At 47.0% G+C, this 25,762-nt stretch overlaps 11 protein-coding genes and 1 non-coding gene across 12 annotated transcripts; 5 read left to right on the top strand and 7 right to left on the bottom strand.

Moving 5' to 3' along the window:
- Positions 1–156: 156 nt before the first annotated feature.
- V1513DRAFT_373216 (Bromodomain-containing protein) lies at positions 157–2,552 on the bottom strand (the record flags this gene model as incomplete). Its single annotated transcript, XM_066894810.1, has 3 exons — positions 157–441; positions 496–2,020; positions 2,464–2,552. The coding sequence occupies 3 exons, from the start codon at positions 2,550–2,552 to the stop codon at positions 157–159; spliced, it is 1,899 nt and encodes a 632-aa protein (XP_066756193.1).
- A 1,603-nt stretch (positions 2,553–4,155) lies between these two features.
- V1513DRAFT_436317 (Dip2/Utp12 family-domain-containing protein) lies at positions 4,156–5,758 on the top strand. The gene is made up of 2 exons (XM_066896763.1): positions 4,156–4,414; positions 4,500–5,758. Exons 1-2 carry the CDS (start codon positions 4,358–4,360, stop codon positions 5,436–5,438), a joined length of 996 nt encoding a protein of 331 aa, XP_066756192.1. The 5' UTR covers positions 4,156–4,357; the 3' UTR covers positions 5,439–5,758.
- On the top strand, positions 5,759–7,552 carry V1513DRAFT_482471 (TIP49 C-terminus-domain-containing protein). The gene is made up of 2 exons (XM_066900392.1): positions 5,759–6,167; positions 6,274–7,552. The coding sequence occupies exons 1-2, from the start codon at positions 6,024–6,026 to the stop codon at positions 7,501–7,503; spliced, it is 1,374 nt and encodes a 457-aa protein (XP_066756191.1). The 5' UTR covers positions 5,759–6,023; the 3' UTR covers positions 7,504–7,552.
- On the bottom strand, positions 7,516–10,165 carry V1513DRAFT_476984 (Lecithin:cholesterol acyltransferase-domain-containing protein). The gene is made up of 7 exons (XM_066900224.1): positions 9,430–10,165; positions 9,294–9,386; positions 9,183–9,233; positions 9,050–9,128; positions 8,927–8,994; positions 8,811–8,877; positions 7,516–8,761 (listed from the first exon to the last, which is right to left on the bottom strand). Exons 1-7 carry the CDS (start codon positions 9,922–9,924, stop codon positions 7,656–7,658), a joined length of 1,959 nt encoding a protein of 652 aa, XP_066756190.1. The 5' UTR covers positions 9,925–10,165; the 3' UTR covers positions 7,516–7,655.
- Positions 10,166–10,314: 149 nt separating this feature from the next.
- Positions 10,315–12,102, top strand: V1513DRAFT_408647 (autophagocytosis associated protein). Its single transcript, XM_066895677.1, has 2 exons — positions 10,315–10,636; positions 10,730–12,102. Exons 1-2 carry the CDS (start codon positions 10,485–10,487, stop codon positions 11,613–11,615), a joined length of 1,038 nt encoding a protein of 345 aa, XP_066756189.1. The 5' UTR covers positions 10,315–10,484; the 3' UTR covers positions 11,616–12,102.
- Positions 12,103–12,299: 197 nt separating this feature from the next.
- V1513DRAFT_436307 (protein-L-isoaspartate O-methyltransferase) lies at positions 12,300–13,331 on the bottom strand. Its single transcript, XM_066896762.1, has one exon. It carries the CDS (start codon positions 12,938–12,940, stop codon positions 12,458–12,460), a length of 483 nt encoding a protein of 160 aa, XP_066756188.1. The 5' UTR covers positions 12,941–13,331; the 3' UTR covers positions 12,300–12,457.
- A 47-nt stretch (positions 13,332–13,378) lies between these two features.
- V1513DRAFT_422677 (Pre-mRNA-splicing factor SPF27) lies at positions 13,379–14,009 on the bottom strand (the record flags this gene model as incomplete). The annotated part of the gene is made up of 2 exons (XM_066895992.1): positions 13,379–13,851; positions 13,973–14,009. The coding sequence occupies 2 exons, from the start codon at positions 14,007–14,009 to the stop codon at positions 13,379–13,381; spliced, it is 510 nt and encodes a 169-aa protein (XP_066756187.1).
- A 475-nt stretch (positions 14,010–14,484) lies between these two features.
- On the bottom strand, positions 14,485–16,415 carry V1513DRAFT_422676 (uncharacterized protein; the record flags this gene model as incomplete). Its single annotated transcript, XM_066895991.1, has 4 exons — positions 14,485–16,000; positions 16,058–16,071; positions 16,136–16,309; positions 16,386–16,415. 4 exons carry the CDS (start codon positions 16,413–16,415, stop codon positions 14,485–14,487), a joined length of 1,734 nt encoding a protein of 577 aa, XP_066756186.1.
- A 552-nt stretch (positions 16,416–16,967) lies between these two features.
- On the bottom strand, positions 16,968–17,038 carry V1513DRAFT_t8. Its single transcript has one exon. It is a non-coding gene; the product is annotated as a tRNA-Gly (tRNA).
- Positions 17,039–17,152: 114 nt separating this feature from the next.
- On the top strand, positions 17,153–19,112 carry V1513DRAFT_436298 (uncharacterized protein). The gene has a single exon (XM_066896761.1). The coding sequence runs from the start codon at positions 17,486–17,488 to the stop codon at positions 18,893–18,895; it is 1,410 nt and encodes a 469-aa protein (XP_066756185.1). The 5' UTR covers positions 17,153–17,485; the 3' UTR covers positions 18,896–19,112.
- Positions 19,045–22,686, bottom strand: V1513DRAFT_436296 (kinase-like domain-containing protein). Its single transcript, XM_066896760.1, has 3 exons — positions 22,162–22,686; positions 19,752–21,966; positions 19,045–19,697 (listed from the first exon to the last, which is right to left on the bottom strand). Exons 1-3 carry the CDS (start codon positions 22,429–22,431, stop codon positions 19,297–19,299), a joined length of 2,886 nt encoding a protein of 961 aa, XP_066756184.1. The 5' UTR covers positions 22,432–22,686; the 3' UTR covers positions 19,045–19,296.
- A 707-nt stretch (positions 22,687–23,393) lies between these two features.
- Positions 23,394–25,703, top strand: V1513DRAFT_422673 (UNC-like C-terminal-domain-containing protein; the record flags this gene model as incomplete). Its single annotated transcript, XM_066895990.1, has 2 exons — positions 23,394–25,433; positions 25,512–25,703. 2 exons carry the CDS (start codon positions 23,394–23,396, stop codon positions 25,701–25,703), a joined length of 2,232 nt encoding a protein of 743 aa, XP_066756183.1.
- Between the last annotated feature and the right edge of the window lie 59 nt (positions 25,704–25,762).

Raw genomic sequence — 25,762 nt, 5'->3', positions numbered from 1 at the left:
AACGTAGCACATTCAATATACACCAGAAATAAGGCGATAAGCAATAAGACTAAAAAGATAATAATTTACAATAATAATAAAAACCTCCTTTAAGGATAACAATAAATAAGGAAACCGGTAAGAAAAACTTTTTATTCCCAAATATTCGAGTCAGGATCACTCCTCCTCGCTACTCTCACTCTCGTCACTATCTTCGTCGGACGAACTCTCGGCCGAGGATGATTCGCCGCCTTTCTGGAAGGACTTGAGCTGTTTCTCTAACTGTGCGATCTGCTTCTTCTGTTCGGCTTCCTTGCCTTTCTTTCTTGATTTCGGCGCAGGAGCAGGGACGGCAGCCTTCACAGTACTAGAGGGCGAGTTCTTGGTGACGTAGTTGTAAAGCTTGACAAGCGTGACAGGGTCGAGCTGATCGACATCAAGTTCGATTTCTTCTTGACCAGCCTGTATTGTGTTAGCCACCTATGCTAGAAAACAACAGTAATCACAGCGACGTACACTCTTTAAATGAGGCATAGACTCGTGAATCATCTTGACAACGTGCGTCAACTTCTGGCCAGAAAGCGTCGTGATCTTCTCTGATAACTCCTTCTTCATGTCATAAGACACGTGCGGCACCGGTGCGGTGGCTTGTCCTGCACTGCTCTTTCTCTTCCTTGGTGCAGACTTCTTGCTCGCTTTCTCCTTCTTCTTCTTTTTGCTACCATCCTTCTTCAGCTTCTTCATCATACTAAGCTGGTTCTGCATGGCGAGTAACTGCTGCTCCAAGTACGAAATCGTCTTGTCGCTGGGATCTTCCTCCTCCTCGTCGCTTTCTTCTTCGCTGAGCTCACTCTCATCAGGCGATTCGGTGACTCTCTTGTCGCTAGGTGGTGGTGGCGCAGGCTTCTCCTCCCACTTCTTATCGAACACCGCTTCGAGCCGATGACCCATCGCATTAACGGGCGATCCTTCCGGATTAAACTTGTAGCAATTTCGGAACATCAATCTTACATCCTCCTCAAACTCTTCACCAGACTCATACTGATTCGTGTTAAGCTTCTGCTGAATGGTCGATAAATCCATCGGCTTCTTAATGACCTTGAAGTAGCTTGGGCAATTCAATGCGACCGGATCGACAGGTTGCAAAAAAGGGAATGAGAAACTCTCGTACTTCTTGCTGGTTAATTCCTTGAGCACGGTCTGGCAAAACTTCAGCTCGGCAGCGTACTTCTTGCGTCGCGGCTTTGACTCTGCGTACGGCAAGTCTCTGGGCTTTGGGGGATGAATCTCACGCTTTGGACGACCGGTCGAGTCCAGCGAGGCTGAGTCGCGACGGATGATAGGAACGCCGGAAGGCGTGAGGGCAAATGACTCAGTAGACTCGTTCTTGCCGAACGATTTCTTTCTCTTTCCAGGACCGCTTTCGGGCTTAAAAACCTCAGCTGGGGGCATCTGCTTCAGTTGACGCTCGAAAGAGTTCTTCAAGTTCCGACCCATCTCAGCAATCTTCGACTCGGCGCCATTGAACTTTACGCAGTTTTCGACCATTAGGTTGAAATCGGCGACAAACTGTTCAACAGAAGAGTACTGGTTGGACGAAAGCTTCTTCTCCATGGTGGAAAGGTCCATAGGATGCGAAACGATCTTGAAGTAATCGGGGACGTTCAGCTTGACAGGGTCGACCGGGACCAAAAAGGGGTAGGCATCTTTTAGGCGTTTGAGTGAACGGATCATCGAATGAGCAAACTTGTTTTGGTGCTTTGCAAGTGGAGGTCCACCCACCACGGTGGCTGCTGGAGCAGAATCCGCTGGCGTAACTGGTGCAGTAGTAGGGACGGCAACCTCATCATCGGATTTGATACGTTTCGCAGGTGGTTCCTCGCCGCCGACGAGCTCGCGCTTCTCGGTCTCGGAAACTGGAGTTGCGGCAGTACCAGGAAATTCAGAGTGCTGCAATGGTGGGGATGGAATTGGTGGCGACAAAGGGGCAGAACCCTTTGTATCGTCGGCCTCTTTCCGGGATTGCAGGACCTGGTCAGAGCTGCAGATATAAGTCAACATATGTAGTCAATAGCATTTGATATAGACAAGCAGCAAGACCAACGCAACACGCTCGATGCAACTGTCGGTCGAAGCTGTTTAGCAGGAAGGAGCCCTGACGACGGCGATAAATATGTTGATCGTGTTGACACGTAAAACATATACAACACTACGAGACAATAATAACACGCAGCAAGATGACAACATGCCGGGACATTCGAAGACCAATCTCGATACAGCAACGCTTTGACTCTTATTTCACCACAAACAGGTTGTTTGATAACACATGGGATAATAATGGGACGAAAACAGATTGACGGGGGATTTATTAAATACTGATACGGACATGGCCGGCGATAGACTGAGATGCTGACGACAAGTTGCAAAAAGGGGCATCGCGGGTCGCCAACGCTAATACAATGAAAATAACAGACAAGAACTTACTCTAGAACATCAGAAACCGGGGTTGTGGACAAAACATCCATGGCGGCCGGCTTGTCGTGCGGCAGGACAGAAGGGTCCATGATGGCCATGTGGGAGCAGGGTAAATAAAAGAGGCCTAGGGCTAGGGGAAAAGTGTAGGGCACGCGGGAGAAACGAGCTGCGACGGGACCGGGGACGGGCGTGAATTTATTGGAGGCCGGAAGCGGCGAGCGTCACTTGCGAACGGCGTAGAAGCGACCTTCGTTATATTTCCCGCCGAAGGAAGCACCGCCCACCGTTGTCCGGCCAACCCCGCTCGTTCGGGTCCTTATTGGCCCACGCTCCGCCACCCATAGCACTAAAATACATGCACCGCCACAATCTTCCCTCCGTAGCTGTCATCCCGCACGCGCATACGCCTTCCCGCCGCCGGAAGTACGCAAGGGGCGCGACCGTGCGAGAAATAGTAAGAGCTAGCCGCATTTGGCATGGCGTAGTTTTTGCTTGAAAGTACAAGGGCCACTCTGCTGACAAAAGTCTGTCTGGCAACTTTTTGGTGACGCAAGCAAAAAAACAAGGCCACATTCGACGACGACAACGACGATCACATAGCTTACCCGTATTTGCATCACATGACTATACCGTACAACATCGTATACTAAGCAAAGTCTAGAAGCATATGAAAACGTCACCTTTTTGGCAGGCTACCCCAGGCAAGGAATGACTGGACAACCTTCATTTCTTAAAGCACGCCATTCCACTTGTCCATAAAATAGTAAATAGCACGCAGTACTAAGAAGCATCAGTAAGTATTGTGTCTTCGCCAGCCCAACAGAATGGTATGATATAGTAAATAAACGCCTATCCACACCTTACTATAGTAGTAGTGCTACCCTCCTAGGTACCCTCCTCAGTCATCCATCTGCTCCCCTAGCAATGCCGAATGGTATCTAGACGTCTCTGAAATCGGTATATCACCGTTTTTTCATACTCAGTACGCGTTCGAATTATAGTGATTCGCAGTTGCCTCTATAACTCTCTTAAAGTAGCCAAATGACTCGTCATTGGTGACTTGCATGAATGGATTAACGAGATTCCCACTGTCCCTATCTACTATTTAGCGAATCCACAGCCAAGGGAACGGGCTTGGCAGAATGAGCAGGGAAAGAAGACCCTGTTGACATTGTATTCTCTTCCATAGCTCCAGGGGATCACCTAGATCTAGTCAACGGTATATATTAGCTACCAACTTCGATCAGCTACTCTGCCTCCTATCAGTCTACCTGCTGCCGGTGCCTGAAAGTCGTTGTTGCTCGTCGAACCTGTTCCGCGAAAACTTGGGACCAAAAATTTGCTCTTACTGTCGGGTGGTCGGCGGCTCTAGCCTTACCAAACTAAAAATCTCCACCATTCCACTGGCGTGAACATCATTCGTGTTCTTAATGCGTCCAAGTTATACGTAGCTAATATTCATAAAGCGATTAGAGCTGGCGTCGTGTGAAAGCGTGCCGAAAAAGTGGAGTAAACGAGAATGACTTGGGGGTCCAGCAGTCCCAGTCAAGTTCTTTTTGTGTGTTGTTCTCACACTGGATTTTCAGCATTGGTAACTTTAAACTTAATAACGGTGCATCCGTCAAGCATTTTGCGCAGTTGAGCCTCCAACCTTGGGAGATCTCCCAAAAAGCTCCCATCGAAAATTTGTTGCCTTTTCAAAGATAGTCTGTCGACATAAAATCTATCTATCCCTAATTTCCCGTGTTCGTATGTCGCCGGCGGGATTCACTTCCGTTGTGATCTGAGTCCTTACGTGTCAAATACGGAAAGATCAGTTCTGCACTAAAGCACGGTGCGCAAAATATAGCCACTTTAAAAAAAAATACCGAGTCCAGTAACAATCTCATCTTTAACGTACAGAATGAAACCGAAAGCTACGGTCGTGAGGACGAAGGGGAAGAGTAGTAGTAGCGTCCGGGTATGTCCATTTCTATTGAAATTTTTTTTTATTTTTTGTATCTATTTATGCGTAACAGCGACTGAGACCAATACTGACTGAATAGCCATTCAAAGACAGCGAAACGAAAGTGCGCTCGGCTGAGCCTCCTAAAGACGTCGATATGCTCGACGCTTCAGACGCCATCTCTGCGGCATCTGACGCGTCCGAGTCCGAGAACGAGGAGGAGATAACTCTTGCAGACCGTGTCACCGCGCTTGAGACTAAGTCGAAGTCCAAACCACAAATGAACGGGAAATCACCGTCAAAACCACTAGAAAAAGACATCAGCGCACAACAAGGAGGCAGGACTGGCGCTGTGCCGACTATAGGGAGTCTTTCAACTATTTTGACCCAAGCGCTCCGTACGAATGATCAGACGCTGCTAGAGTCGTGTTTGTCGTTCGCAGATGTTTCCGTGATTAAACAGACAATTATACGGCTGGATCCCACGCTGAGCGCGACGTTGTTGGAACGATTGGCGGAGCGGATAGCGCGGACGCCATCGCGTGCGTCGCAGCTGTCCGTGTGGATTCGGTGGATCATGGTTGCGCATGGTGGATACCTCGTTGGCCTACCTGGTCTAGTCAATACATTGACGAATGTAAGAAGTACATTGGCCCGAAACGCGGGCACGCTGAGTCGGTTGCTGGCATTACAGGGACGGCTTGAGATGCTGAGCGCTCAGATTGATATGCGAAAAGAAGGCTGGAAAAATGAGGAAGAGGAGGTTGACAGTGATGTGGAGTACGTCGAAGGTAACGAGGAGGAAGTCGTGCTTGACGACGCTGGATATATCGTTGGAGAAGAAGAAGATGAGGACGAAGGCGATGAGTCCGAATCGGAAAATGAAGAAGAAGAAGAAGACGCCGACGATGATGATGATGATGAGGATGACGACGTCGACGAAGTCGATGGTGGCGCCGACGATGTTGGCATCGATGAGGACGTCGACGATGAAGACAATGACGAGGAAGATGATGACGAGGAAGAGGACGAAGATTAAGTTTGTCCACAATCCTCGTCCGTTACAGAAGGAACTATCTTGTTATTATCGGCATTTTCACGGGTTTATATATACAATCGTTCGTATTTTTTAGTAATTTTGTGCGTGTTCCGCGGTTTGGTAGAGATTACGGATTTCATAAAAGTCTTTTGTAAATTGTCATCGTGCTATTATTGTTGATTGTATATAATTTTGGTTTGGAATGTGTACTTTTAGACCATTGTCTCAACCGTACTGAGCACAGTCAAATTGATAATAACGAGCTATTCGACTTTAACGCATCTATGATGCAGAAGAATTGGTTTTTAGTGCTTTGGTGGTCGCGGATGCTGAGATTGTAGTAGCCATGTCGCCGCTTCTCGCCTGCATCTACTTGCACGAGCCATAAAACGAAACACAAATTTCTCGACCAAACCCAACTTCACCAATCACCAACCACCACCTCCGACGCCTCTTACACTCTTTCGCATCGCTCTCCTATTCCATTTTTCTTGTCAAAAAAAAAACTTGCCAACATATTCAAGCGCAGCTGGTCTGCACTCTCGTTCGTCGACAGATCACCAATCCGATTCTACACTGAGTACCATGGTCAAAATAAACGAGATCAAATCCTCATCGCGGGATAACCGGACCGCAGCACATACCCACATTAAAGGCCTTGGTCTCGACGAATACGGTCTTGCCACGCGCGTGGATGGCGGATTCATCGGACAGCAGAATGCCAGAGAGGTAATTCCTTTATTTCAAATTTCCTTGCTATTAAACTAGCGCATGTATATAACGACAAAATTTTAAGTTGATAAGCATTGCAAATGAGTTTGTGCTAACGAAATAGGCATGCGGTATCATCGTCGACATGATCAAAGCTAAAAAAATGTCCGGCAGAGCAATCCTCCTCGCCGGCGGTCCCGGCACTGGCAAAACTGCACTGGCACTCGCCATGTCCCAAGAACTTGGCCCCAAGGTCCCCTTCTGCCCGATCACCGGCTCCGAGATATTCTCTACCGAAGTCAAGAAAACCGAAGCGTTGATGGAGAATTTCCGGCGTGCGATCGGGCTGAGGATCAAAGAAACAAAAGAAGTTTACGAAGGCGAGGTTACGGAGTTGACGCCTGAGGAGGCGGAGAATCCGTTAGGAGGGTACGGAAAGACTATATCACATGTTGTGGTTGGCCTGAAGTCATTTAAAGGCACCAAGCAACTGCGGTTAGACCCCAGCATCTACGAGTCAATCCAGAAGGAACGGGTGGCTGTTGGTGATATTATTTATATCGAGGCGAATACAGGCGCGGTGAAGAGAGTCGGTCGGTCAGACGCTTATGCTACTGAATTTGATTTGGAGGCAGAAGAGTATGTCCCGTTACCAAAAGGCGATGTCCACAAGAAAAAGGAGATTGTTCAGGATGTTTCGTTACATGACCTGGACATCGCCAACGCGCGACCACAAGGCGGCCAAGATATCATGTCCATGATGGGCCAACTAATGAAGCCCAAAAAGACCGAAATCACAGATAAACTGCGACAAGAAATCAATAAGGTCGTCAACAAATACATCGACCAGGGCGTCGCTGAATTGGTTCCCGGCGTGCTATTTATCGACGAAGTACACATGCTCGATATCGAATGCTTCACGTATCTGAATCGCGCGCTGGAATCGTCAATTTCGCCCGTGGTCGTATTGGCGTCCAATAGAGGAATGGCTACCATTCGCGGAACGGAGGACATTGTCGCACCACATGGAGTTCCGCCTGACCTAGTCGACCGGCTACTGATCGTCCGCACACTGCCGTACAATAAAGACGAAATCAGATTAATCGTTGAGAAACGCAAGAACACGGAGAGTCTCTCCATCTCAGACGAAGGTCTGGATAAGCTCGCCGAGCAGGGCGTCAACACTAGTTTACGGTACGCGTTGCAGTTGATGGCGCCTGCGGGTATTCTCGCTCGTGCAAAGGGACGACCGGAGATTGGTATCGCTGATATAGAAGAGGCGGAGGACTTATTTATTGATGCCAAGCGGAGTACTGCGATAGTGCAGGCTTCGAACGGCAATTATTTGCTGTAGATGTACTATGAATCCAATGTAATTGTAATAAATTGTTTTGTGTATTGAATATGGATATGATGACCAGGTAATGGTGTCCACATAGTCTAAAATCTCTTGCCATAAATTATACGAGCGTGATATGTCACAAATAATGCAAAAATATGTAGACTTTAATTCTGGCCCAAATTAATACGGGCAGCATAATCTTTCAACTTACTCACGAAGCGATCCTCAATCTCGTCCCCCTTTCCAGCCGCAACCTTCAGCACCAACTCATTCAACTCCGCACGCCCGAGAATGTCAACATGTTCAGCGGTTTTTGCACCGCCGCGAACATCGAACCGCTCTGGCTCGTGTGGCATCTCGACGATCGTGACCTTACTTCTGCCCGGATTAAATTTGCTGCCCTCATCTCGCCATCGGTGGCACATTGAGTGTGTTATAAGCGACACGGTACCATCGCCTTCTCCCATTATGACCGGCTCATCCATCCCACCAGCCGCTATCGAAACATTCAATTTAACCAGTCCTTTATCTTTCTCCTCTTGATATACGTACGCCCGCTCAGTTGACTTGCCGACGCCATACAGACAGAATATCCGCAAATCAGGCGCATTAGGCAACGCGACTTCAAGCGGATTAATCCATTTCCGTGGATCCGCCTCATTAGCTTGAACTTCCGCCCTAGTTTGTGCAATCCCGTGACTATAGCACTCTTCCACACGATCTCTAAACCACCCCGGCGCCTGAGTAAACAAGTACTCAATGCTGTCCGGAACAGTCAAATTTTTGGCAGACAGTTGCGACATTGTATGCCTGAATTGAATGAAATTTCCATAACTCACGGTCTGGTTATCCACATCATCAATAGCGAATTCAAGACTTCCCCATACTGCTTCACCTCCTTTTGGCAGCATACTTGCGATGCCCGGGAATGATCGCAGTAGCAGCGCACGTTCGGATCGGGAAAAAAACTTTTCAAGACCGTACACGGCCAATGCATTCAATTGAACTGTATCCCTCATCTCGCCGCTCAGTAATGCGACAATGCTTTTTGGCGTGCCCAAAGACGATCCGGAAACATCGACAAATGCGTGGATATGGTCGTTCACCCAGTTTTTACCGCCGTTGCCAAAGTGAGGGCCATCGGCTTCGGCCCATTTGAAAAAGTAAAAGATCACTTGGGAGCCCATGCTGTGACTTACCAGAACAGTCTTCTCCTTCAGGCGATGCTGGTTCTCTTCGATGATACTTTTGAGTTTGGAGAAATAGCCATCTTGAGGCGTTGGTCAATGAACAAATAAAAGGAGTGGCGCGATACTCACCGCGAAGCTCTAGGTCCATGTATGAGAGACGCCAATCGTAGGCAGCAGTGTGCATCATGTTTGGATCCTGATCGTCTTAGTACAGTTTGCACAACAGGGAGTAATGCAGCACTTACGTAGGCAATAGCAGCCAAATTCTCAAGGACTTTGTTCCATATCCAATAGCCAGTAATGAAGAAGTCCGCTGTTTTCAACAGTTAGTTCGTCGCCGCTTCACAGGTCGATGCGTAGAAACGGACCTGCTTCTAGTCCCTGAGCGGCGCGCAGTTTGTATCCCTTTGGATCAAGACCCGTAATGGGATCTAGCATAATGTGCTTCTATACAATAGCTTAGCCAAATCAAGACCTCAATGCAGCAGCAAGAGTACATACGAGCCAGCAAGTCTTGTCAAGCAGCATTGCTCGTAACATGTTCCAACTTCCCTATTCGAGATTTTGTCAGCTCAGATCCCAGTAGAGATCAAGCGGTATGTGTTGTCGTACCCATAGCCGCTTTCTGAAGTATTGCTCGCAGGAGCATTCGTCCGTGTCGGTGACGCTCCAGGATTCCAGACCAGTCGAAATAACACCGGGAACCTACCCAGTTAGTCTAAATTACAAAAACAGGTAGTGACCATACCATGACAACAGGGTATTTTGCTCTCAAACCTTCAAGATACATCGCCCTCCCTACAGCAAATGGTTCTGTCTTCAGCATAGTCTGCTCCTTTTGAGAAATATCATTCGCTTCTTTTAATATTCCATATGGTAACTTTCCCTTCATATCTTCGAAATACTCCGCAAATGAATCCAGATTCAAGTCGTTTAAGCTGTCAAGCGAGAACTCGGGCGAGGCAGCGAAATACCATGCCAGTACTATGCCGAGAAAAGCACCAAGAAAGAAAACGAGACGGCGAGACTGCTTAAGCGGTTTCCGGTGCTTGCGATGGGGTAGTTCATGTTGCTTAACCTCGTCTCCGTCCGCAAGGGTAGTGGTCGTGGCCGTCGCAGACACCTCTACCATTGGCGTCTTTGACGACGCGTTATCCTCGACTGATTGCGCGCCGACATCTTGAATTACTCCAGGACCTGAACTGGGTGCCTCAGAGACTTGCTTGCGTCGTCGAGGAGGCATTGCCACCGTCTGCGAAGTGGTTCGCTTCAATTTGGAGAAGTCTCTCAATATTTAAACAGTCCGCAGGCTTGTCTGCTCAGGGGCAAGCAGTTGGGATCAATAAGCGTCCCTTCAAGGAGACGTTGTGAATATATTGTTGCTCTTATCGCAGTCCGCACAATGTCTAGACGGACAAATAGGAAACCATAAGTTGCAATGAAGCAGTCGAGGACAAGATATTCTCGCAATTTTAGTAATGGTTTGTATCGATGATGAGTTCGTGCTTTGATCTGATCTACTACCAGTTGCCGAGGAATGCCGAGACCGGGTAACATATCCGGCCGGGTAACTTCGTTGACTGACTGCTGTCACCACCGCGAGCTCGCGAGATCTGACTTCTCGCCGAACTTCCCAGCAGAGCCCGTCTCACTCGCATCGTCAACGTCAACGTCCACCTCTCATATTGAGGAGTGTCTAGACAGCTACAAGACTCCGTCTTTTTAGCGTTCTGCTTCTGGCAAAGACAATATCTGTGGCGTCATAATTTGATTCTTGTTTAGGGAGAATCACCGACGGATAATATGCTGCGGCTGCAGTCAACGCTGTCATCCTGGCGGGAGTATTTGTCTCCCGTTTCACATGTCTCAACTTTTAAGCAGACTGGAGAGATTACCCCTGAGGAGTTTGTGCTTGCAGGTGACTTCTTGGTGTATAAGTTTCCGACTTGGTCATGGTGAGTGATTCGAGTTGAAGGGGTATGGACACAGTGTGATACGCACTGGTCGGTATGCTTATATGATTGGATTACTAATTTCGATGGCTACAGGTCATCTGCGCCTCCATCTAAGCGGAGAGACTTTTTACCACCAGAAAAGCAATTCCTCGTTACTAAACATGTCGCATCGCACGTCCGAGCACAAGCGGCGTCCGGCCCTTACGTAGGCTCGTCTACAAAAGCCGAGGAACGGGAAGACGAAGATGGCTGGACAATATCATATGTGTCTCGTTCCAGCTCTTCTGCGACCATGTCCCCGTCTACTTCAGCATCCTCGATAGTCCAGCCCTCCACTAAGCCCGAGGACGATGACGATTCCGTTCTCGACATCGATGACATGGAGGCGAATGAGTTAGAGGACTCCGGTTACCTCCAGAATACGACGGCTGACACCTCCTACCACGATCATCCGTCATCGTCTGCCGTGACAACTTCCCTGCCCGATCGGTCATATAATCTGTACATCACCTACTCGACATCGTACCGTGTCCCGAAGATGTATCTCTCTGGCTTCAATGCAGCTGGTGGGCCATTATCACCTGACGAGATGTTCGAGGATATTGTCTCAGAATACAAGGATAAGACAGTCACGATTGAAACTGCCCCGTTTTTGGAACATACAACCATGGTCTCGATTCACCCTTGTCGCCATGCTGGTGTCATGAAGATGCTCTTGTCCCGTGCTGAAGCCCGGCAACGGCGTATTCGTGCGGCTCAGAAGGACGAAGAAAAAGCGCGCCTTGGACAGGAGGATCTGCTTGCGGGTATGGACGGTCTTGGACTTGATTCTGAAGGGTGGGAAGATGTCACTGGTGTTGAGCACGAGGATGACAGCGAGGAGGCGGTTCGCGTGGATCAATATTTGGTCATTTTCTTGAAGTTTATATCGAGTGTGACCCCTGGTATTGAGCACGATAATACCATGGCGGCATTATAGACGTGTCAATCGCCTGAGCCATTTTACTGGTTTATATGCTTTGGCACATGTCTTAGAGTTCAAGGTTGCCGATATGTGGGGAGGTTTTCCAAGATGTATGCCTCTTCATGCGCATATTTTATATATGACTGTTATGTGCTTTTATGTGCTTTTATGTGTTTTATCGGTTTTCTACCTATTTTTTGTCGGTTTTGGCAGTACAGCGTTTAGGGCAAATGCAAGGGTTGCTTTCGGATATGGTTGTTTATGTGCTCTTATGGCGTGGACTACTTGTATAGGTATTGGCATAGCTTTTGCGCAGTCGTGAAATTTTTTGTTATCTTGCTTTATATCACTAAGTTTTGTTCGGGGTTCAATTGCGTTTTTGTTTATGATTACAAGTGTTCCTGTGTTCTAGCAACCATGTAAGTACAGACTGTCGGGAGTGGCAGACTTTTTGTCTGGCTTCTGCACAGGTCATTAATTAATATTAAACAATTAACTCCAAATTTTCTGTCCGCATTCCAAACGACTCAAAGAGTGCCACCATTTAACGCCAATCCCTTACCAAGATGCAAACCATAGGGCGCGCGATCATTCAACCAGCTTTCTCCCCCTGGCGTAGTAGTACTCCACATCTCCAAGCGGCACATAAGACACGCCGAACAATCGTTCTCTCGTAAGTTTACCTTCGGTGTCCTTTGTGTACTCGTATATGTATTGGTCCTCGTTAACGTCGCCTACAGGTACAAACATCTTCCCAGGTGATTTTAATTGGTCGATCAACACTTCCGGAACGACGGGGATAGAGGCCCCAACACTATTTTGGTGAGCAACACCTTCCAGAGATAAGCGTGATGAACTTACTGAATCGCGTCGAATTTTTCACCAGGACATCCTCGTCTTCCATCTGCGGTTTTAAACACTACCTCGCCTTTCTGCAACAACTCCTTGGCCAGGGTCCCCTCTGCTGCCACAAATCGACTCTCAGCAGCTTCGTTCAACTCCTTGATATGCTCAACCCCAACCACTTTCCCGCCCGGCCTCACCAATTTCGAGAAGACCGCCACCAAATAACCGCTCCCACTTCCAATGTCCAGCACCGATGCACCAGGGCGCAACATCGGTGCGAGCGATTCTAGCGCATGGGCGTGCATATGCGGGGCTGATATTGTTGCACCGAAACCGAGCGATTGTGGAGCGTCGTCGTAAGGTCGGCGGGGCGAGTAATGTGCACGGTCAGTGGCTTTCATGGCTGCGATGATACGCGGTGTCGAGAGTATGTTTGCGGTTGTGAGATTGTCGATAAGACCCGCATTTGTAGGCGCGCTACATCGCCATGCCATGATTACTGATAGACTGAAGATATTGAGAAGTATTAGAATATTGATATGCGTGGTTGCGGTGTACGATCAAAAAGTTTTGTGTTGATTGCGCTATGGATGACGTAGTCGAGATGAGTATGTGGAGATGAGCTATGCGGTGACGCAGGTTGGGAGAAATAAGGACCGACGACAGTGTGGGTCGGCCTACTTAACTCAACCGTGCATTAATCGACCATTGCCAGCAGCAAAGCACTCTTATATCAGAGTTACTTATTCTGGCAGTCCCACACAAAGTTAAGAAGTAAGAGAGTCACATTGGTACGATGCAGAAAATTGACTCGAATATTAACTTGAGTAATCACCTACATCGAAGATCACATTTATCGACTCGCGACTAACATCTACATGTACATGAAAATTTCTTCTTCTTCTATCGTACATCCATGTCTGCTTATCATTTCACAAAGACGCACCCTTCTCGCGTCTAGCTATAATAGCAGCCTCATTCTGCTCCCTCATAACATCTTCCTCCAGTGTCTTCAAATTCTGCTCCAATTCATCATTACCCAAAAGCCACTGATTCCGTCCCACCAAACTAATCAAGTCAAGATTATCTTTTCGTATTTGGGTATACCCTAGCGCAACATATGCTTTTCGCAGATTTTCCTGCTGTTCGACCGGATCATCTGCTTCGAAGTCAAGGGAAGAGTACCGGGACAGGTCTATCCCGTTAATCGCAGCGACATCCCCGTTCGCTTGCGAAACTCGGGTTAATGCATCTTGTATTAACGGCGTAAATTTAAATTCTGGGAGAGAAGGAATTGAGGGATGGAGTCCTGTCTTCGAAGGCGGATGTCGCGCGAGATCCCGTCTGATTTGATCCTCAACTTGTTTTCGAAGTTCTGGTGATGGTTCTGGGGCCGTGTGAAGTTCTATAGTAAGAATTAGAAATCTGCTATATATTTACCAACAGCTATTGGCTTTTGTCAATGACGGCGGATTCAAGTGCTGGCAAAATGTGTTAAGTGATGGGCACCGAAAGTCAGGACATACCATGTAACATGTCAATCCACTTATCTCTCGTTGTCATTTTGATTCCAAAACTTCAACTATATTAATCTTAAGAAGGGACTGCTAGTCAATTCAGCCGTGAGTCAGCTTTCAGATTAATTAAAGATTCTTATGTATCTAAATAACATAACAACTGTTGTGTCAGCCGCAGTACTCTGCATTAAGAACCGACATCACGAGGGGTTTGTACCTCGTTAAAACACTGGGCTAATAATTTAGACGACATTAAAATCTAGGTGGATATATTGGCAGGTTTTTGTTGCCGAAGGGCACAAGCCTTACTCACGCTCTCATACCGAGAATGGCTCAGAACCATTGTAGATCTCAGTCATAGTTTGTCATTTATTTACAACAATTATCAGTATGTACAGAACAAAATCGAGAAAATAAAATCGCCAATGATCACGGAGCCAACTCCAGTAAATGTATTCATATAAAGTAAGAAATTCCGATCTATGACCATCCGTTTACCACTACGTAACATAACAATCTTGTTAACCCATGCTACTGGTTCTATATTGTTCCTCCGTAATTGCTTGATAAAACAGAATATATGCACTAGCCAACCCGAGCTTGTCACCAAAGAAATTCTGAACATATTGATCATCCACGCGCTCGGCCATTTCATCGTCGAACAAGACCCATCCTGCGTGTTCTGTTTTAACAATGGAAACGTAATGCCCATGATACGGACCGCCACCGACATGCACGACGACCGCGTATAACTCGTAAATTTGATCCGGATTCTCCACGTCGTCCGTGGTGTTATTAAAGAGTCTTAAATGATAAGGGAAAACTACTCTATAAAATAGCTTCATGTTCCGTTGCATGTCTTCGGTAAACTTGAATCGCTTCAAATGAAGGGCTAGGATTCGAGGCAATTTCTTGATCTTGATTCGCCGCTGTGCTTCCTGCAGACCGCAGCAACAATCGCAATGAAACTTGTTGTTTTGGCATAACAACTCTGATGCTGAAAACTGTTGCAAACAAGCTGTCACAGAACAATGATCCTCGAGATCGATAGATAAATCCATGAATTGCTCATCACGCGTGCTCACATTCTCGCAAGTCAGACACTTCGTCTCACTAGTAAGCAAACCTTCAAATAAGTCATGCACCCAGCGCGGTCCTATACTCGAACCTTGGGAGCCATTGCATACTTTTGCATCGTAATCATTCACATTCTCGATTATTTCGTTGAGCAAAAAGTTGAAGAATTCATGTGCATCTTGGTGCATAGATGACCTGAACAACTCATTCCGTCGCTTTAGCACTTCGATCAACTTGGCCGGGGACACGACTCCTGTGTGTGACTTGTTTTCCATGACAGCTTCAAACAGGTCTTTTAGCGTCGCAAAAAGCGTCTCTTCCATACCGTACGACGAGGCAAGTGAATGGTCCAAATTAATTACTGGCCCGTTCTGGAGTGCGCCTTTCTTCTTTTGCTCTGGCGTCTGTGCTTCGTCAGCTTTCGGAAGATGTTGCATGTGCAACAGCGATGTAGAAGTTGGTATTTGTGTGTTGATTGACGTTGAAGTAGTCTGACTAGATAAGGACGAGTTCGACGATGACTGTAATGAATGTGTTGGCGGTAGCACTTGTTGAGCTGGATCGTTTCGTACCGCAGCACTACTTGACCGTCGCGGCTGCTTCATTAAATCCGTCGGAAGCCGGATTGAACTGGATCTCGAAAGTCCTTTTCCACCATTTGTGGAATTCGCAATACCGTTCATGCCGTTCTCTGTGTTGATGGTATTTGGAGATGAATTATTACTACTTCCAAGCGAAAAATATGAGATTCCAAATCCACTTTTGGGGGTACTGCTACTAGATTGACTCTTGCTGTTTGCGTTGCTCTTGGAATCAGTGGAGTCAGCGAAAGGATGTGGAGTCTTTCCACAGACTGAAAGGCGAGGTGGTCGCACAGTTGAGGAGTGCGTGGGATAGTTGACTACCATTTCCCGAAATGGCTTTGTGTAATATAGACACTGAAGTATAGAGTTGCAATAGCTAGAGCACTTATTAAACTTATTGATATATTTACGGCGACTGGTTGCTATGAATTACCAGGTGTTTCCAAACTACACACAACCAAAATGTTAACTCGACTCCAAGTTCAAGCTATTCACATCGAACACCACTTACATTTTCCATGCCAAAATATTTGTCACTTCCGTCTAGATTCATTGGTAACACATCCATTACTTGTGACGGGGTGGCAGTCCCACTGGCGCCATTGGACAACTCATTTGCCATTCCACTCGCATTAACGGCAACATTTTGCTTCGGAATTGACGCAGGGGATGCAGTCGAGACGGTCTGTAATAAGTACCTATCAGCACGCAAGGTACATCACAAAACCTGGCAGTCATTATCGACACCCAACTGTACTCACCGACCCCGAGACCCATTTGAAAAATGACATCGCTTGTTCAATTTCCAAAGCTCATATATCCAAAAAATATAAAAAGCGACTCCTATATTACTATGAATTAGCGCTTTGCTAGCGTTGTAGGCGATAGGGGCAATTGAGAATAGAGTATGACGCGCGAGATGACGTACCTCTAGTCAGGCTCAATGATTCATGCCATGTATTCGAAGGCCCCCACTATGGATATATGATGCTACGGGATCGTTTTGTACACGTCCCCTTTACTGACCTGTCAGTGCTTTCCTGGAGTTTATCCGAAGAGTGTCGATGAGTATATTATTGCTTAATTTAGCTGACGGAATACGCCCGACGCAGCCGTTCACGGTAGATTGATAAATTGATGCGGCTGCTTATCCGATAAAGTTTTCGGATATACTTTGGATATTCGGTCCCCGGCAGAACCGCACCAACCATAACCAATCATCTTGCTCCATTCACAATATCTATCAATTGCATTTAATAGACCAGCGACGCCCAATATACAGAGCTATGGTGTGTATAATGCAACTGGGGAAAATAAAGAGCAAAAAAATAAAAAGTAAAAATTGCGTCAGCCCGGAGTCGAACCGGGGGCTCGTCGATGGCAACGACGAATTTTACCGCTAAACCACTAACGCATACAAATTACATTAGCAGTTTGCCTCTCGGAACCTAGACCGTGCATATAGGGTTAGGGTACAAATGGAACTCGAATACAACTGCATTGGCTTGCAAGAAAAACAAAATTATTAGTATAATTGGCTCATCGTCCAAAATAAGAGGGCAGAAGAAGCAATATTGTTTTTGGGATAATGGATTTTGCAGACATTGTTAGAAGTACGGGATATGACATAGTCACAGGGAGGACGATCTGTTAAACTGGGAGTCAACTCGAAATATAAGCTACACTCGCCTTCATCAGCCAAACGAATATTGTAGGAGAATAGGTTAACGCCACCATCTATACTAGCGGCTCAGAGATTTGTACTCTCTTCCTCGAAAGGCGCCTACGCCCAACCCCCAGCCTGCCAGTATATGCACACAACTGACGAATCTCACGCGTCATATATCCCGGATCCCGAGCCATGCCCAAACACCATGCCAACGCAAATACGTTGACAAAGCACTACGCTGCTCTCAACAGCAATTCGTCGTCTCGACAACACCAGCAGCAGCCTAAGTCGGTCAACGAATTAATCCAGGAATCTCGCGCTCGCTCGCACGCCATGGCCGCCGCCGCGGCGCTCACGGTAGCAACATCGTCGTCTTCTGGGACCGATGATATGATAATGAGGACAGATACAGCAGCGCCTACAATTGAGACTTATCCTCTATCTCTGTCGGCTTACCTCACTGATCCAGTGGCCGCAGACTCACCATCGACAGCTGCTCCTGTTCGTCGAATGAGGCGAAATTTCGCAGGACCTCCACCACCTCCAACCTGGCTTGCTCAGGAACGCAGTAATTTTGCAGTTGCGCCTGGGAAACGTCATAAGCAACGTATAGATCAATATGCTGTTATGATACATATGAGGTCACAGCCTCAATTTCAGAGATATAGGGAAGAGCGAAATGTGCTCCCTAAGAATCTACCTGCAACTCCATTATCGTCACTATCGGAGTTGCTACCTAGGCAAGGTAGTCTGCTGCATTGGTGCTTGGTACGACTGGCTAGGGATTGGGAATTCAATGTCGTCTATTTACAGCATTTTCTTCCGACGTTGGAACCGACAATGAAAATGGTGTTGGTAGCGTACCTGGGCCGATATAGTCCGAACGGGATCGGGCCGCAAGGACTACGACTTTTGTTTGATCCAAAGTACGTGGCATATGAGTGCGAAGAGATCGGTGAAGTCGACAACAAACATGCACAGGGCTCAGCATCAGATGACGAGCTAGAATTATCAGATGACGACAGCAATGACCGAATTACGAGTCTTGACTTGACCTTCCAAATTGACGACTCAAATCTCTCACTAGCAATGTTCGCAAAATTTGTTGCGCCAAAACAGTCGCCATCACCCGTATTATCATGGCAATATGCGCTGCCCACAACCCGTGCGTTCCCATTCTTGTCTGCACTCTCATTATCACACCCGTCGACATCGTCGCCGACTAAATTGTGGTCAACGTTGCTATCGCTACTTAAATCAAATCCGACTTTAATAGCTCTTTCTTTAGCGAACTGGCCGATTCCCCCGGACATGTTTTATTCATCTCCAGATGCTCAGGCACAGATTTACCCTGCACGCTCTTGTATATCAACCCTGAGATCACTTAGCAAGACAAGCTTTTGCCTGAAATGGATAGATTTCAGTTACTGCTCATGGCTGGACGAACGAGTGATTTTATCGGCAGAGTGGAACAGCGGGTGGCGGAATGTCAAGACTATTGTATTACGAGGATTAGAAGGAAAAATGCCTGAGAAGATACGGGAGGAGATATTGAAAGTTAGAGGTGAATCTGGACTGGACATAGAGGCTGTAATGGATTAAGGTTTTGTTTATTGTGGTGTATCGTGTGGTTATGGGGCTCTCGAATGGTTTGTTTTGGGGGTACTATGGCATTTTTTTTTGGGTTGCCATGTGCTGGTCCCAGAATGGCGTTAATAGGTATGAGTATTCACTACAAAATATAGTGACATTCTGGCATATCTAAGCGGGGTGCGTTGATGATTGAATCATAAAATAAATTATGCACTCTCCATCCTCTCTATCATATCACTCTTTCTGTTAGTTACATTCAAACTTCGTCACAATTGACAAATCAAAAAGCGCTCAAAACGATTGAATGAACTATTAATGGCACGCAGTTGGTTGTAACACTTAACAAAATAATCTACAAAGAATTATGCGTCCTCCTTTTCTCCTCTTCCTTGAAATCTAGCCTGCCACCGTTAACTGTAAATGCCTTGCGTCACAAGTTGGAACTGGTCGTATAGCCTTGTGTACATGCTTCCCATACTTTTATTGATTAATTGGTTGTCTACAAATGCGTCCACTTCGGTTTCCGACATTTGTAGCTGGAATCGTTGGCGGAGCAAATGAGCTGTAGCTTCACCACTCATGAAACAAGGAAGCGGCGATTCTTTCTGCATCATTTCTACTAAGACAACGATATCATCTGCCTGCTTCCGAAGTGCCTTGAACGCAATTTTGACAAGTGCCCGGAATGATTCGAAGGCTTCTGAGTTACCACCGTCCATCAGTTCGATGTATTCTTGGGTGAGTTTGAAAGGAGCAGCTTCAAAACCCACACTGCCCGGTGTATTCGACAGCAAGAAACCAAAGTCAATGTCTAATACTGTAAGCAAGTCGTTCTACTTTCAGCCAACATGCGAGGTGAACTTACGAATCACATGTCCTTCTGTGTCCAGCAAAATGTTGCCGTTATGCCGATCTTTGATTTGGAGAATATAACAAATAAGCGAGTATGCAGCGAGCGATTTTATGAACGCTGCCTGCGCCTTCTTAAATCGTTCTGACCCCCGCACTCCAAATACTCTGAAAAAATATTCTGATAACGTGGCAAACTTTCCTTTATGAGCAGTCTCAGATCGCCCGATCATCGAAGTTGCCAACGCCTTTTTCAGGGAATGTATACTAACGCCATTAGTGATCGTCTCGACAAGACCAGACCCAGCACCGGTAACAAGAATTGTCATTCGTCGGACCCACACGTCAACATCTGCATCTTCCCATATCCGCTTAATAGCATGAATCAACTGGCATGCAAAGGCTTCTTGCCGTAAATCGGATCCTGTCTTCGCGATAACTGAAACCAGATCCCAGGTTGGCAAATGACCATATGGCGAAGATTTTCGTATTCGCTCCTTCTTGGCACTCCACTCCTCTCCGAAACCAACCATACTGGCATCACTCTTAATCACACCTGTTTTTATGTCATTCTCCAAGCGCCTTTCACCGACTTCTTTGTTAACCGCTGGTGGACCGCTGTGACTAATAGCCGGCGGAATTTCAACATCCACGAAAGCGTTCTGCTCTTCAAGATGCTGCATGCTGCTGATAATCCGTGACTTGATTTGCTGAATTTCATCTTTAGGCAGCTTTATGCCTCCATTCGTGCCTTGTGCCAAATCCAGCTGTGCCAACATCGTAGCGGCGGTCCGCATGTGCACAGCGACATCATTCATTTCAGATGTATTCTTAGCCACGGGGGCTGATGGCCGGTTAATATGGTATGACGGTGCAAACGACAGGTCAGACGTGCGAGGGGTAGACGATTTTGATGATTCTTCTGACAAAACAGGGACAGGAGTAACCGGGTCGACGCCATTTAGAACATAGTCTGTAGCCGTCCCGTTTGACAACTCGGACAATGGCGATGCTGAGATATCGCCCATCTCCGACTCTGTAAATATCGCCTTTGGGTTAATTGGCTTTTTCGGCAGGGTGTTCTCGACGTCAATATTATGGAGTTGGTGGCTGGAAGGGGAGGAATAGGCAAGGTCAAAAAGGCTGCGGTAGTCAGTTGGGTTATTGAGAATTTCCTGATTCCGAGGTGTATCTGGATCGAATGAAATATCGTCTCGCAATACTTCGATCATGAGCAGAAATGGCACTCGCTCAGCTGAATTCAGAATTGTAGCTTCGACGGGCGAGATTCTGACGATTTTATGCTGCCGAGGAGTCGCTCTATAGGTGTCTGTCGCCAGAATCATAGGAATATCAACCTCAGCCGGTAACTGGTTATTCAGTAATGTGATTTCTGCACGCAAAGCGGACAATCTTGCTGGTTTGGGTACCAGTCGCAGACGTGTTGAAATTGCTTGGAGAGCATATGCAAAGGATGTCTCGTATCGGAAATAGTTCGTTTTCAGCATGCGCACTCTAGCCGAGGGCGTCAGCGTGGTAGGGGCGATTCGATGGATGTGATGGCTGTTGTGGAGTTTGCTCATGAATGACTTTCTGGTGTACACTGATGTGGATGACAACGAGGCTGACGATGCCAAGGTCTCAGAGAACTTGTGCGACCTTAGGTCGGGGAGTGAGGAGATGCCTGCGGCATCTAGACCGTAGAGTCCTCCTAGCGGCCGGTCGCCTTGACTACTTCGTGACCCCGATGCTTCGCCGTCCTCAAGATCAAATGACTCGTCATCCTCTTTGTGTCCATGGGACGGCGATGTCTCCTCGTCGTCATCGTCATCGTGCTCAACGTTATGCCGCACGTTGTCAGTTTCTATTTGAGGAAGAGGCGGAGTGTGCAGTTTGCCTTGTACCGGCGCTCCATTCGAAATCTTAGAGAACGACCGCGACTTTGCTAATTTCGGCGCCAGATGGAAGACACGCAGTCTAGGCTTGCGAGCTTGTGCAATTGTGATCGGGCCCATAAATTCCGTCACCTTGGGAACAGCCGTGACACCCATTACGGCACTGGCAAGCACCAACGCAGGGCCGGGATTTGATGTGATCTTGGCGCTGGGTGGCTCACCAACCCCGAAGAGAATGTATTGCACTTTATTGTATACTCGTCGGCATATCTGGAATGAGCGCGACTCAGGGTCGTGAGAAAGGTCTTCGAGGTGTGCTTGTAGAAGCCAAAATGACTATACAAATATGTTAGTATTTAGAATCTCTGGAAGAGTTAAGAAAAAGTCACAATGTGATCTCCAGCTATGAACCGAACTAACTCAAGTAATCTAATTAAGTAGGTGACAACACAGATGCCTCGAAGATACGTCGGCCGATATCACAGCTATTCGCCAGGCATTATGGCGACGCACAATTAAAACATCACTCACCATAACAGCACTATGCGTGCTACGATTGCACATCTCAAGCAAAAACTCTTCCAGTGCCACTGACTCTGTCGGTACGGTCAAGATAATCTGACATAGTTGCGGCAGGAAGAACTCAATCTCGATGTACGAGAACGAATGAAGTTTCCGACAAAGATAATAGTGAATGCCAATGTTGTCGGCGTACCGAGCCAGATAAGCGATGCAGAGGAAAAGCGAGAAGTGATGGGATTCAATAAACCGCAGTAGTAGGTTATGCCCTGTATTCTCCATGGTGATTAGTATGCAGATTGCTCACTCTGGCCCTCTGGCAACGATGCGCTCTCTATCGCGGAGGACGGCACAATTAGTCGGAGTGTGAATGTTGCTATGATCACCACAATTAATAAAAGCAGAAGGAATTGCTGGCAAACACTGGGGCACGCGTCAGCATGACGCTGCAAGATGGGATAGTGATGTAGGAAGGGTGATGGTCGAGAAGAAGGGACGGTAGTAATATTGGTTCAGCGTGGAGCAGCACTGCTGGCTTGTTGGCGCGCCAAATCGCGAGAGCCGGCGCCGTCCGCCCAAGGGTTTAACTAATTGCATATGCATAGTTAATCTAAACCTTCAATATTGGGAAGTCACATGATTATTATCAGCCGCACTGAAAGCTTTTCTAAGCCACTTAATCTCGTGCGATTGGGGACAAGTTAAACGTGATTGTACAAAAATTGTGTTTGTAGCTATATCACTTTGAGACCAAAGGCTCCACATCGACCAACCTTCCAACCAACCTGCGTCGGCCCACTCGCAGCTCATATGTAACCCAGGAACTCAGCTGATTTTTACCAGAATATAAGAGGTACGTGTCAAAGTGCTGTTTTTTTTTTCAGTACCATGGCGTCTGTTATGTAGATTGTCGAGAAAATTCGTCTTAATTCCGTTTCATTGCCGCTGAGCCGAGGAGCCCCCAATGTCCCAATAGTGGTTGCCAGCAATATGGGGTATATTCGGTATAGAAGCACACTCGTCTTCAGTGTTATCTAGAGCATTGCTATGGGTAGTTTCTATAGAAATCCTTTAATACGCAACCATTGAGGCTAAGAAACGTGGCATTTTAGAATTCTCCTTGTTGTTTGACGACGTCGTTTGTTTGTCACTGGCTAACGCAAATGTTTCATAGCTCATGCGCGGCTTCTAGACATTGTATGGAGGGTCATTATATACTTTTGTCCCTCCGGGCCCGGTGTCGTATGCAGCGAGCGCTGGTAATAATTGTACAGGGTCTGGCGATCGTTGCAGCTCTTCCTTTAATTGCTGGCCACCGTTTGTCGTCGGATCCATCGATATGCGCCTATACCACATCTAATCACCTCACGTATCCCGAATGCTCACGAGAACTGGTGTCGACGAGACGTGGGGTAACGGAAACAACCCTTGCGGGGTCGAACGCAATTGTTGGGGCGGCTACTACAACTCAGGAAGTTCCGTTTACGTCTCAATACAAATCATATTCGTCATCATCACATGTGACTTCTTCGTCTGCGAGCCTGTCGACGCAATTGTCTACAACCGAAGTACCTCCAGATACGACCAAGCCAGAGCCGACCACCAAACCCGATGACACAGACGCAGACAACTACTTGGATCCGTCCTCCTTCCTATCGTTTGACGAATGGAAATCGCAAAATTTCGCAAACGCAGGGCTTTCGTCAGAAGATATGAATAAACGCAGTGCGGATTTAGCGTCGGCTGCACGAAGATCTTCGCCCGAGCAGCCTCTCGACACGATAGGTGATGACATGGAGGTAGATCTTCCTCTATTTAGCCAGACGCAGGATACCGCAGACGAAGGGGCAGCGTCAATAATGGAGGCCGAATCGGAAAAGTCACCATTGTCGGAAGAAGCTCGAGGACGTTCAAAGGATGCTGGGAAAACAAGCAGAGAAAGATCTAATTACGCGTCTACGGCATGTGCGGCGGGCATTCTCAAGACGAATCCGGAGATGCGAGGGGCCAGCGCAATACTGTTCGAGAATAAGGATACGTATATGCTGAATCCGTGCTCAGTAAGTAATAAGTTTGTGATAATCGAACTTTGCGAAGATATCCAGATCGACACAGTCGTCCTCGCCAATTATGAATTTTTCTCTTCCATGGTTCGCAAGTTCCGGGTGTCGGCGTCAACTGGATATCCTGTGAAGGTCTCGGGATGGACTGTGCTGGGCGAGTTCGAAGCGCGAAATGTGCGGGAGATTCAACCTTTCTTGGTACGAAATTCCCTTATTTGGGCACGGTTTTTGAGGATCGAGTTTTTGAGTCATTGGGGACACGAGTTTTATTGCCCTTTGTCACTGGTTAGGGTTCATGGGACAACAATGATGGAGGAGTACTGGTACCAAGAGAAGTTGAATCGCGGGGAGGAAGACGAGCGCGAAGATGTTGTCGCCGAAGCTGTTGCACCAGAGGTCTACGCCGAACAAATGCAGGCCAACGAAGGGTCTGCCGTTGTCGAATCACTCTCTTCTGAGGAAGCAGCCGCATCTGGTGAGGTTATGCGGGTCTCGCAAGTTGTGGGTGAGACAAGCCCGGCCATCGATATAGGCTTTGTGATAATGGAATTGCCGTTTTGTCCCTGTTTGCCGGACTTATACACTCGCAAGTACTTGATGCAAATATCAGACCCTGTTTTGGATGCCCCACTTGGAATATTTGAATATTACAGCGACGAAAATGCAGAACCTAGACGTATGAAGCCCGTCACAGTTCCGGCGCGAATTATGCCGTCCAATACTTCAAGCCCAGAGAATTCGAATGGGGAAGTCTCGGGAGCTGAACAAGCACGATCCTCTAGTACGACAAAGACGTCTGCAGAAAGAACATCGACCGAAGCGTCGTCGGTGATTGGGCAGGATACGCAGAAATTAGTTTCTTCGAGCTCTGAACACCGCTCCACAGAGAGGGAGCATATCCACGCAGATCCCGCCCCGTCATCCCAACGTGCAACGTCATCTCCCACGTCTACATCGACAACAAGCATATCATCCACCTCCTCGTCTGCATCGCTCTCATCTACGCCGAACAATCCTACTACCCAAGAATCCGTTTACAAGACGATCATGAAACGTCTAACATTACTAGAAGCCAATGCTACTTTATCGTTACAATATATAGAGGAACAGAGTCGCATGTTGCGGGACGCATTTTCGAAGGTCGAACGACGGCAGAACTTAAAGATCACAGATATGTTGGATGGCTTGAACGCGACAGTCACATCTCAGTTATACGTTTTCGTAAGTTTTTTTTCCCAATGTTGAGAATTTTTTATCATATTTCCGACAACCGGGAACAGGACTAACAACGGGATTCAGAAACAACAATACGAACAACAAAGACAGCAATATGAACAGTTATGGCAACAAACAGTCACAGAATTAGAAAGCCAGCGTAAACGAACCGAAAGGCATCTATTAGAAATCGTGATCTTGCTTTTCTGCGTTTGTACGATATGTGTGGCATTTGACGTTTACATTGTCATGAAAATGAAGATAAAGATATTATAAATGATGCACATACATGATTGATGTTTGAGTATATGTAATGATACTATACGGTGTTTCGT

The sequence above is a fragment of the Lipomyces chichibuensis genome, assembly GCF_038497645.1.
Source record: "Lipomyces chichibuensis strain CBS 12929 unplaced genomic scaffold V1513scaffold_2, whole genome shotgun sequence".
Lineage (NCBI taxonomy): Eukaryota > Fungi > Ascomycota > Lipomycetes > Lipomycetales > Lipomycetaceae > Lipomyces > Lipomyces chichibuensis.
This window is presented reverse-complemented; position numbering and strand designations above follow the sequence as displayed.